This window comes from Diuraphis noxia, unplaced genomic scaffold (assembly GCF_037042655.1).
Source record: "Diuraphis noxia isolate RWA-SAM2 unplaced genomic scaffold, SU_Dnox_SAM2 contig0001, whole genome shotgun sequence".
Classification (NCBI taxonomy): Eukaryota; Metazoa; Arthropoda; class Insecta; order Hemiptera; family Aphididae; genus Diuraphis; species Diuraphis noxia.
Window position 1 is genome coordinate 56310699 of NW_028301711.1, and position 13524 is coordinate 56324222.

Genomic DNA, 13524 nt, shown 5'->3' on the forward strand with positions numbered 1-13524 from the left:
CTAAGGCAAATTTTGTAATTTAATATTGTATGTTTTAAAATTTATAAAAAAAGTAGGTATTGTATAATTATAGAAAATAAGGACTTCTTAAATTATCAAGCAGACAATATTCTGTCTTTGAAAAATGTAGTAATATAAAATTAGCAATACAATAAATTATCTATAAATATCAATCAAAACAAGTTCATTACTAATGAAAAAACATTAAATATCATATAATTAACATTTTTTAAGCTTTAATGTCGTAGTTAAATAAACAAATATCTAGGCAGTTAGTAAATTTGTAATAAACCTATAAAAAAATATTTAATTTTAAATAAGATATAATCAAATCTGGAGGTTATACTAAATTTTTTCTCGCCAAAATTTAATTATCATAAATATAAAGTATAAATTGTTAAAATATTAATACATAAATTATCAGTAAAACGAAATTTTGTATAATTTGAAAAATTTGTATTAAAATCAATTTAGTATTTGAATTCAAATTAGACCTCAAAATCATGATTTGCTTAGTCTTTATAAACAATATATTGGTTTCCCTTCATAAATTAAGCATTAAGTATACTTAAAAGAATTACTTGCTTATTATTTTATAATAAATTTCATATGTATATTATGATTTATGGCAATTATTTAACATTGTAAAACTATGAAACTTAAAAAAAAAGAATATTACATAGCACATTATTATAATAGTTAGATAAAATAAATAAGACAATACTGAGGTAATTTTTATTATTCCACAATTCATAAGTAACAGAGCCAATGCCAATGTTAAATTATATTTAATTATGCATTATTATTCTGATTTTATAAAAAATTATTAGAAGGTTGAACTATAAATTAAAGAATAGGGATGAGTTTAAAGAAGAAACATTATTCATATTAAAATTTGATGTAGTACATTTTAAATATTTTGATAGGTACCTTTTTTTATAGTTTATTTATGTATAGTATATTAACTACCTGACTTAATCTCATTACATCATTAGTAGTTATTTATTTAAATAGTATTTTTTTTTTTACTGTTATATCAAAATAGTATCAGAATAGTCTATGAACATTTTTTTAATGAGACATGATAATTAGCTATTGTAATAAATTTGTAACTGCATTTTTATTTCTTTTATTTTTTATTTATTCATATAGTTGATATATTTTGGTTTAGAGTTAATTTTATATTATGCTATTTAAAAAACTACTGTAGTCATGTTTCATATAAGGATATTAATATCTATATTATTTTTGATTTCTTCTTAAATATGATCCTGTACATGTGTTTAGTAAAGAGTTTAATTCAACAAAAATAATATAATATATTTATTAATATTTATTAATTATTATTAATTAATTTGAGAGACCAACACACATATGTATATATATTGTACTTAATGTATACTGTGAACAAAATTTGAAACATAAGGAAATATCAATAAAATGCGTTAGGAACTTAATGACTTGTATCTATACATTTTTGAATTAAACACAATTATAATATGAAATTTTAAAAACAAATACAATAGATATTTCAAATCATACAAGAGTAAACATAACTTTTATTTGTATATTTAGCAGAGTATTATAATAACAATTTTAAGATTATAGGTTTTTTCTTCAAACAATAAGCAAAATAAGTACCATTTAACTATTTGTATAAAATTGTACTATAAATTTTTTTGACTAATGAATATTAATAAACATGAGTTTAATAAATATTTAGCTTTTTCCAGTTATATTTTAAGTTTACATGTCTTATAAATACTGATTTTTAATATCAGAATTTTAATGTACTAATTTTTGGTAAATTACTTTATAAATATACATTTTTATAAGGTAGCTTATAAACATAAAAAATACTTTCCAATAAGCTGTCATAATTATAATAGAATAAAAAAAAAAAAAAAATGATTGTTACTTGTTACTAGCTTACAATAAGACTTTGGTTCAAGAGTAAAATACAATAATAAATTCATTAGTGTTGTAAAGTGTCTAGGTATAACCTATGTATATTTTAATTTATCTAAGAATATGACTGTAATAACTACTAATCAGTGGTAAAATAATAATTACCTAGGTACCTATTATTGTATCTTAAAATAATTGCTTAAATTGAAACCATATTATTATTTTTTGATAATTTTAATATTACCTAAACTAAATTAAACATGCATAGTATGCTTAACCATCCTGGTAAATGTGTAATTAATTGTAATGAATGCTACATAATGTTTGAGAAATAAATACTGAGTACTTCTTTATGTACCTAGCTACCAAAATTTAATCATACGTTTCTGGAAATTTATCACATATATAATCTATATATTTCATTTTTAACTGAGTAATTTTTAAGGAAATATATAATTTATAAGTAATAGCTATTTTCATATATATTTGTATTATGAAATAATATAAGTATAATGTGGAATTTCTTAGTTGCTTAGGTATACCTTAGTACCAAAATATTAAAAAATAAATCACCTAATTGGCTAATATTTTATATTATGACATTATTCACATTATTGACACATTCATACATACCTAATTCTAACAGTGATCAACACTTAATAATTATGAATAATTACCAATTATTATAATTTATATTTTATAGGTAGGATAAAAGAATGCAACTGTTTAAATTTTGTTATGAATTTAAAGTATTTGACCATTTTAAATTCTTTAAATATTAACAAATAAATAAAATAAGACTTAATATAGTAATAATATACCTTCTTATATATAATTGTACTCAGTAAAATGTATAAAACTCCCCAATTCCATATCTTTCAAAGTCAAATTTTAATTCAACTAAAAACAAATTTAATTCTATTTTTAATCTTGTAACTTACCTACTCCATGTAAAAATTTGTTAATACTTAGTTATAAAAGTCAACAAACAAACATAGACAATGAAAATTAAAAATCATGATTCCCCTCAGCAAATGAGCAAAAGAAATCTATGATATTGTCTTTACACCGCAATAAATTATTGTGGTACTTCTATTTATAACAGATTACAGTAATAGTTATTGTGTTTCTCAACCTTTTTACCGTCGCGACTCCCTTTTCAATTTCAATTTTTTAAAGACCCATTTTTACATTTTTTTTTATATAGGTACTGTACTCGCTTAAATAGAAGAAATACTATAAATAATAAATATAATACAAATATAAATAAATAATAAATACAAATAATTCATACATTATTACAATTATTTTTTATAAAAAGAAACGATTATTTGTTGTACCACAATATGTATGCATACTAAATATTTTATTTTAATTTGGATTAAAAAACAGTGATTCATAAATATAATAATAAAATTAAGGTTTTTAATGGCTTGATTTTTGTTGTTGGTTTAAAATTATTTCGTCAATTCTTGGCTTTATAGAGTTTGTTAAAGGAGCACACAACACAAAAATTTAGTTTTTTCATTTGAAAGAATGTTCAATTATAAGGATAATGTTATAAGTTTTACGTATCTACTCACATTATTCAATAAGTTATGAGCAATTGAAAAAAGACGCATGACGTCATTGGGCCTTACTCTTCGTAATCGCTTATCTTATACGTGTAAAAGTTCCTCGCTTCTCACAACGATTTACCCACCTAAACATTTTATTTTTGAAATTTAATTTACGTATAAATGTGTGGTTTTGTGTGTTTAAGAGGACGCAAGAATCAGAATTTTTATATGACGTTTTTTAAATATTTAAAATCTTAAAAGAGAAATTTTGGAATTTTTATTTCGTATTTAAATCGCCATGGAGCGCCATTTAGCAAAAATATCACTTTTAAGATTTTAAATATTTAAAAAACTAAACGCCATATAGAAATTCTGATTCTTGCGTCGTCTTAAACACACAAAACCACACATTTATACGTAAATTAACTTTCAAAAATAAAATGTTTAGGTGGGTAAATCGTTGTGAGAAGTGAGAAACTTTTACACGTATAAGATAGGCGATTACGAAGAATAGGGTCCAATGACGTCACGCAGCTATTTTACATTTTATAATATCTCTTAAAGTAATAATTTTTTTTGCATCAGATTTTCACTAAATCATTTCATATAGCCATATCTACAATAATTTAACATTTAAAACTAATTTAAATATTTTTTTTTTTTGTGTTGTGTGCTCCTTTAAGCTAATTCTCAAGGCTGCTGAAATTTCCAGTCGGTTTCTAGTTTTATTTTTTACTGCAGTCAATATAGAAAGAACATATTCACACAAATGAGTAGTTGAAAATGGAATGAGTACTTTTAATGCTTCTTCGACGAAACTGGGATATTCATTTTGAACGGATATCTAAAATTTTTCTATATTTTTGTAACTTTTAAAATGCTCGTGTAAGCCCGGCCACATCTGAACTTAACTCAATCAATTTCTCTTCATTTATTAATGATAAAATATTTTGATCTGATTGTACGAACGGGTTTATTACCCAATTATAATTTTTAAGGATGTCTTTTGTGGGGTCGAAATATTTGAAAAAATTTTCTTTCAATTTGCATAATTGTTCTTTAATTATAATACACATTTCATTATACTACAAATAACACATTGAGGAACATCAGTACCGTAAGCTGCGGTGATTACGAGCGCGTGATACTTGCTCGGAGATGACTTTTTTGCACACCCGTCATCGCTATCTGGAGGTCCGTGTCTTAAAATGACAACGGATTATTGTATTGTCATCCAAGACCAAGGTCTATACCAATTTTCAGAATTTTTCATCGTCAAAAAGTGCCTCAAATCGAGCACGCAAGATTTGATTACAGACAAACAGACGTGAAAGCGACCTTAAGAAAAGTGTGTAAAAATGCAGGTTCATTTATTGCTATTATATTTTTTAATTATTTAGGCATTTAATTTAATTTATTATTATAGATTAGAAACCAATTTGCAATGAATTTGCAAAATATTGACATAGTTTTGGAATCGATCGGACCAAGTCGGGGAGCTGCGTGAAGTTGGCCCCCCATAATGGTTTTTTGCTTATAATTTTTTTATGAGTAATTTGCAAATTCTAAAAAACAATTTGCAATTAATTTGCAAAATATTTACATAGGTTTGGAATCGATTGGACAAAGTCGGGGGGCCAACTTCACACACATAAAATGGATAAAACGCTTTCGCATGAAATCGCTTTTTATGATTTTTAAGTATCAATTATACTATCGATTTTATATTTTATTATTACCTATTTGATTTTGTGTTCAAATTTCAAAATAAAAAATTTTTTATTGTTATTATTAAATTTAAAAACGTTTAAATTGTTTTGAGATGATATTTAGACAAATCGTTATGCACTCATTCCCTAAAAAATATTATTTTCTATCGATTTTAATGGGTTATTTTACTCTAAAACTATTTAAAAAAAATATTCTTTGTAAATGCGTTTTCTCTCTCTGACCTTCTCGCAACTGACGGTGTATACGATTTCGCGCGGTTTACTTTTTTTGATATAAGTAGTAGGTACGCTTGCGCATAGTGCCAGAGTAACAAAGCACATAATTTAGACTTTTTAAAGATGTTCAATTGTACGTAAAATTAGATGCAACTTTGTCAAATTGTTTATAAAAAATTGCAGTCATTAAATATTTTTAATATTTAAATATAAATACAAATACATCCATTCAGAAAGTATTTAAATACATAAATGTTATTAAAAAAAAATAAAAAAAATATTGTACCACTAATGGTACATTTACTCTCAGTTTACCCCATAAAATTCAATAATTATTATCATAAAAAAGTAAAAAATTCAAAAAAATTGTATATATTAATGTCAAATTAAATTTTAAAGTACCTACTGATTCCTAGCTATTTCCAACTAACCCTAAATACTTTAATAAGTTTTTGAGGTTTTTATTTTTTACAAACCTACTCTTCGTGTTGCTTAAACGCTTAAAGATAAATTCAATTTAGGATTATAAACGACCAGGTTCAATATACGTCTCCAAAATATAATCAAAAAATATTTTATCAACCGTATATTTACCGTGCACCTATTATATATTTGGCAACTAAGTAAAATAATAAAGCGCCCGCAATCGTACTCTTAAAAGGTACCGCCGATAATGAACTCGAGCAACATCACAAATTTATGTTCAGCAGAACTTACTTTGTATTGTTACTTTTAATATTAGAAAACGAGGTTGAAATGGTTAAAATATATTTTAAATCTAAAATAATAAAATTATTAAGTATACCAAAGGTTAAGTATTATTGTGGTGGGAATGATAGAGAACGATCGATATGTCATGTGTAGGTAGTTGAATTAGGAGCAGGAAAAACGAAATTTCCGTAAAAATATTTTCGTCAATATTAACCAAAAAAAAAAAAAAATTAATATTAAATAATGTGGATGATAATACTATATATATACTATACTATTACTATACTATATAATACGTATACGTAAGCACTATACTTCAACTGATAAGTTACTAATTATTATAATAAAATGGTAATAATTATAGATTTATTGTAAATGACTAATTCAACTAAATCATTAAAATAAGATTCAAAATATTTAAATAATTAACAATTCAGGTGTGTATATTTTATAAATATTTTTAAAACTATCATTATTTTTGATGTTCCTCTATCGCCTTTTCGAATTGTTCGATTGTTGTTAGGAAGTCGTCGTCGGTCCGGCTGGCCACAACGATTGTGTCTCTGATTGACAAGGGATGCGGTTTCCAGTGGCGATTACTGCTTTCGTCGTTTGCCGTAGCCACAACCTTCTCGTCGGCATTTGGCTGCTTACATTGGTTAGACTGTTTCTTGAACTCTTTTTCAACAGCCATACGCTTTTCTGTGAGTTGAGCCAAAGTGCTATTGTAATAACATAGTGAATCCTGTAAATGGAAATTATATTATAATTAACTAGCACTATTACCTGATTTGGCTCAAGAAAAAAACGAATTAATATAAAATACGGCACTATATTGTTGTATCTCGGTTTTAGTGTTCTTGGGTGTTTCTTAGGTCAAGGGTAAATAGGTGGGGTGGTATATCTATATATCTCGCTTAGTGAATTAATTCAATCAGACGTGTACACAAGAAGGGTTTTTGGAGTTAATCTCCCGAAATTTCAGAGTAAAATTTTAATAGAGTAAAATTGGGGAAATGTAAAACAACTTGATCTCCTCTCTCAACTAAAGAAAAATTGTTTATGTACGTGCTTGAATTCAACCGAGATGGGAAATCTGCTTAGGTGTAGTATGTGATTAGATTAAGCACTTGGTATATTTTCGAATGTGGTTAAAACTACTCTCTATGTTTTACTGATATCTCTAAAAATAATTTCTGACATTTTCGTCAAAATAGGTCAAGTAGTTTTTAACGGGGTTTATAAATTGAGTCCCAAATGACCCTAACTCGGTAAATTGAGTCCCGGGGAAAAATAAGTAGTAGGTAAGTTGAGTCCGGAAAAATAAGGCAATAGGTAATTTGAGTCCTAGGGGAAAACGATTTATATGCATTTAAAATTTAAAAATGTGCCCTATAAAATTTTTATTTGTGATTTGTGGACAATTCATTGACAGCATGTATATGATTTTGAAAATAGCAACATGCATTTCTCGATTATTCAGAAAAGTATTAAGAATTTTTCACTTTTGACCCCCCAAAGTACCAACTAGATTCACTTTCTGATCGAACTTTTTATATAGTTTAATAATTTATAAATATAAATGATTGGCATATAATCCAAGACAAAAAAAATTCAATCGACAATAAAGATCGCACGTTATCTATTGTGACTGTAATAAAGCATAACGATAAAATCAATAAAGAAGTTCATTGATAGTGATAAAAGAATTTTAAAATTAGTGTCTAATTATGATAAAAATAGAATTTTATTATTTTTAGAGGCATTGCAAACAATGTTTCATTGGGTAACTATTTTTAATGTAATATTTTAGATTCTGAACGAAGTGATGAATGTATTGATTTTACAATGATGTGTGTGTGTTTTTTTTTGTGTCTGTGTACAGCCAGACTAGTCGAAATAATGCTTCGATTTCAAACTTTGGGGGTGGTTTCCGATGTAAAATTGAAGATCCTTGGTGCATTATAGAGGTCAAAAGTAAACATTTTCCAACAGTTTTCAAAAAAATCGAGAAAAACAAAAAAAAAATGACAGAAAAACGGGAATTTTTACGCAAAATCAGTTTTCGACCAAATCGATTTTTTTATATGGTTGTAATTCAAAAAATAATCACTTTAAATACTTGAAATTTTCACCAAATGTTTATGTTAGTGTTCTCTATATACAGTTTAATTTTCAAAAATTTTTGACTTTTTTTGAGTTATTTATAGACCACTGAAATTTACACTTTTTTGAGTATTTTTTTTTGAAGTGTCGGTAAAAAAATTTTGGGCGACCAAAAAAACTTGAAAATTTAATACAAGGTTCCTTATGAGTTTTTTTTATTGTAGCTAAAAAAAATTAAAAATCGTAAGTCACAATTTTTTTTAATAAGCTTTTATAGTTCAAAATTTTACGAAATCTGTCGAAAACGCTAAAATTTGCAAGTAATTTTGAAGTTGAAAAATCATGAAATTTTTTGCGTTTATAACTAAGGATTAAAAATACAACACTAAGTTATCCATAAGTTTTCCTTCAAGTAGCTATAGAGAAAACTCGAAGTATCATTATAGAAAAAATTTTAAGTGCGTTTGAATTTTAAATTTTTACGAAATAGCGTAACGATAACGATTTATCCTGAAACGATTTTAAATATTTGTTATTATTCAAAAAGTATAAGTCCTAGATACTTGAAAATTTTACCAGTTATTAGGATTGGTATTTTCTTTACATGATTAAATTTTCAAAATATTTTGACTTTTTTTGAGATATTTATAGACGACTGAAATTTTCAATTTGTCTGAAAAATTTTTTTTGAAGTGTCGATAAAATTTTTTTGGCCCTATCAAAATACTTGAAAATTTAATACAAAGTTCCTCATAAGTTATTCTTAAAGTGATTAAAAAATTATAAGAATACATAGGCACAATTTTTTTTATTAGCATTTGAAGTTCAAATATTGACTTAATACGTAAAAATTACGGCAATGTTCAAATTATCTTAGATAGAAATTCATAACAATTTTTCTTTTTTGATCTAAGATTTGAAAATTTAATACAAGGCTCCTATCATATTTTTACAATAGCAGTTGAATAATAAAAGAAATGCGTAGTCACAAATTTTTTTTATAAGCATTTAAAATTCAAATTTTGACTATAAATACGTAAAAATTACGGCAATGTTCAAATTATCTTAGATAGAAATTCATAAAAGTTTTTCTTTTTAATTCTAAGATTTGAGAATTTAATACAAGGTTCCTTATGAGTTGTTCTTATTGTAGCTAAAAAAAAATTAAAAATCGTAATTCACAATTTTTTTTAATAAGCATTTATATTTCAAAATTTTACGAAATCTGTCGAAAACGCGAAAATTTGAAAGTAATTTTGAAGTTGAAAAATCACTAAATTTTTTGCGTTTATGACTAAGGATTAAAAATGCAACACTAAGTTTTGCATAAGTTTTCCTTCAAGTAGCTATAGAGAAAACTCGAAGCATCATTATAGGAAAAATTTTAAGTGCGTTTGAATTTTAAATTTTTACGAAATAGCGTAACGATAGCGATTTATCCTGAATCGAGTCAAACGAATTTAAATATTAATTCAATTAAAGTTCCTCATAAGTTATTCTTATAGTAATTAAAAAATTATAAGAATACATAGGCATAATTTTTTTTTAATAGCATTTGAATTTCAAATATTGACAAAAATTCGTCAAAACCATGAATATTTGCAAATTATTTTGTAGTTCAAAATTCATAAAATTGTTTGTATTAATATCTAAGCTTAAAAAAAAATTCAACACTTGTCTTAGTTTTACATAAGTTTTGCTTCAAATAGTTATAGAGAAAATATGAAGCGTCATTATAGGAAAAATATTTTTAGCGTTTGAGTTTTAAATTTTTATGAAATTATCGTTATCGTTGTTAGTTTACTCGTTTATCCTCAAACGAGCCAAACGAATTTAAATATTAATTGTTATACTTCAAAAAGTATAAGTTGTAGATACTTGAAAATTTCACCAGATATTTAGATCGGAAATTGAAAATTTGAACAATGATTGTACCACAGATATGCGCATAAGAATGTTGCTGACATACCTATTTATTTTGACATGGAATTAATCATTCCTTATGCAAAATGCGTCCTAATTGAAAAATAAAATATTTGTTTAAAATAGAATATATGACAATATTTAAATATAATATATCCTAGACTGACAAATCATCTTCATTCAGAATCGTTTTTCGTATACAATGATATACCTATCATTGCATTCAAATTTAATCCCATCCATTACAGTAACCTACTGTACAGCAGAGCGACATCCACGACTTACCCGCTTTTTTTTTTAATTAATTATTTATTTTAACAAACTGTTTAAATTTTACTATATATTTATATTTTGACTGCATTACCTTGTAATAATGTTTTAAAACTATTTATTTTGTATTTATACTTTGACTATATCTATTAGGTTAGTTGGCGCCAAAACGGCTAAATCCAAAAACGATTTATATGCATCTAAAATTTAAAAATGTGCGCTATAAAATTTTTATTTGTGATTTGTGGACAATTCATTGACAGCATGTATATGATTTTGAAAATAGCAACATGCATTTCACCCCCAATGAAATTAAACAAACTATACAAAAATACTCATTAAAAAAGTCACCAGGGTCTGATTACGGACGATGTAGCCAGACGCCTTCCAAAAAAAGCCATAGTGCTAATAACATATATATTTAACGCTATTCTCAGACTAGTTCTTTTTCCTAAGCCTGACGAACCACTTGATATTCCAACCTCATTCAGACCAATAAGTCTCTTGCCATTTCTCTCAAAAACTTTGGAAAGACTTATTTTAAAACGCTTAATACCGCATATTACACTAACAATATACTTCCAAATACTCAGTTCGGGTTCTACAACTCCCATAGCACAATACATCAAGTGCATCGAGTTGTTGATGTTATTTCTACATCCCTGGGAAAAATCTATATTGCTCTCGTATTTTTCTAGATGTAGCACAAGCGTTCGACCGAGTATGGCATGTAGGTTTGCAATTTAAACTTAAAAATGTCTTCCCTCTTCATTACACTTATTAATTAAATCTTATCTGACTGATACACACTTTCAAGTCCAATACAACTCATCGATTTCAGGAATCGCACCAATTAAAGCGGGTGTACTACAAGGTGGTATACTTTCCCCTTTTCTCTTCAACGTCTACGTAGCTGACCAACCCACCACGCAACAAACTATTGTAGCCGATTATGCCGAAGACAAAGTAATTTTATCCATCAATAAGAATCCTCTAACTCCTCATCAAACTTACAAGTACAGGAAATCCTAACCGTAGATTAAATAGGAAATGATGCCGTGACCTTTTACAAAACTTAAACGACTAACGTCGCTATGTAGTTATAAAAGAAAAAAAAAACTAATTAATTAATCAATAGCCTAGATTCACTAATGGGTGGCTGCTTAATCACACCTTTCATGTCTTATTTTTTTTCTTGTTTTGTTTTGTTTTGTCTATACTCTCATCAAATAAGCTTATTGTGCTAATATTGTACAGATTGTTTATATCTAATAAAAAAATAATATATATTACCTACCTATATTCTGTTAGGCTGAATGGATTTGTTTAGGTTGTAATAAGGTGTTATGATGACTAAAAGCAAGCATTAATTTCATTACTTTTAGTTCCTTTCGACACAACTGTTACCCCTCATCGACAACAACAACAATATTATTTACACATTTTTTCTATTATTTTCAAATTGTATGTTACTGGACAGATACCACCATTTTATCCTTATTTAATTTCTCAATATTTCGTGGATAGATTTTGGGTCCATAAAACTGTGCTTTAAATCTGCTGCGTAGAATACTCTATCATTAAAAAAAACCGCATGACTATCGAATAGTTTCAAAGAATATGCAGGAAAAAGATTTCCATATTCACATTTATAAAAAAAAAGTAAAAGTTCATTTTATTTAGTGACTAATGGTATCCCTATGAATAAACAAATAAATATTTGAATTTTGAGAGTTAAAACGAAATTTCTGTGTGGCTATTCTATAACGAATATATATAATATATATATTTATATGCAGATTTGAACAAAAAGCGACATCTCGACACTTGCGCGTCAAGTATAAATGGATATACCTATGTGCAAAATATAGTGTCAATTGGTTCAGATGGCACCTAGGTTGTTTCCGAGATCATCGAATATCTCCAAACAAACATCTATTTCAGATAAGTTGATACGCACAGCATTTTACTTCGTGTACTGGATGGTTTTATGTAATCACACCTATCCATATTATGCATTGGTGATGGCGGTTGTAGCTTGTAACCGATATCGCCGATCGGTATGAAAGAATATAATATCATATTGAAAATAGAACATGACTAACATCTAAATAAATTTTTAAAGGTGCGAGTGATTCAATGCGTGTTATTATAAAATACGTAGGTAAGGTACATATTCGAATTATATGCATATTAACAATAATTTGCACTGACTTCGAATTGATTCATCGTCTTTTCCAATGAATCGCAATAATCGTTGACGAGCCGGATCAATGATATTACATTCGGATGATGTAAGTCCAATTCGTCGCACATGCGTTCCATAAGCACTCGAGCCCACCGGTCATCCTCGTTGTCGTCAATCGCGTTGCCTTCGTCGTCCGTTTTGACATCCTCAGCATTCAGGACGTATACGCCCCTCTGCATCATGGCGTAAATTGTGTCTTTGGAGACGGTCACTGTTTTCAGATTTTTCGCCGCTTCTTCTTCATCCTTAAACAACTGCAGTCTCGACCATCGCGAACTGAGTGCACTAGGCCTCAGCTTCGCGGAAATTCCGCCAATGCTTTCACGTCCCGCGGGATCCGCGTTCAGTAGGACTAGCGCTAAAGTTCCGGACAACGCCATGATTACCCATAATATTTCCAGCAGCATATTAACAAGACGATATACGACGACACAAATACATATTTAGTTCTTCTATTTTGATTTCGGTTAGTAAAAATCGAATACTTTCGTCGTTTAAGCACTAGCGCGTGGCATAGCAACCCACTCAGTTATAAAATCATTAAAATCGCAACGTAGATACCTATATGAAATCCTTATTGCTAAGGTCTTCTCTTTATGGTGAACTTCGAAATGTGGTATAGGCTCAGAAAAACTTATTGATAATTTTGGTTTTGTTTTAATTATTGTTATATAGGCATATGAAAACATTTACTGGTGTGACACCAGTGGTGTCTGATTCCAATATTACTTTGAAATATAATTATTTGAATATAATTAAGGATTTAGTTTTTCTTAAACTTCGTTAAAACTGTTTATATCAAACATAGCGTGTTGTACTATAATGTATATATTATTACGCTTATTTTCAGTTT

The 13524-nt window shown here is 27.1% G+C and overlaps 1 protein-coding gene across 1 annotated transcript; it reads right to left on the reverse strand.

Annotated features, from left to right (window-relative positions):
• Positions 1 to 6596: 6596 nt before the first annotated feature.
• LOC107164018 (uncharacterized) lies at positions 6597 to 13078 on the reverse strand. The gene is made up of 2 exons (XM_089217537.1): positions 12638 to 13078; positions 6597 to 6869 (listed from the first exon to the last, which is right to left on the reverse strand). Exons 1-2 carry the CDS (start codon positions 13076 to 13078, stop codon positions 6597 to 6599), a joined length of 714 nt encoding a protein of 237 aa, XP_089073663.1.
• Between the last annotated feature and the right edge of the window lie 446 nt (positions 13079 to 13524).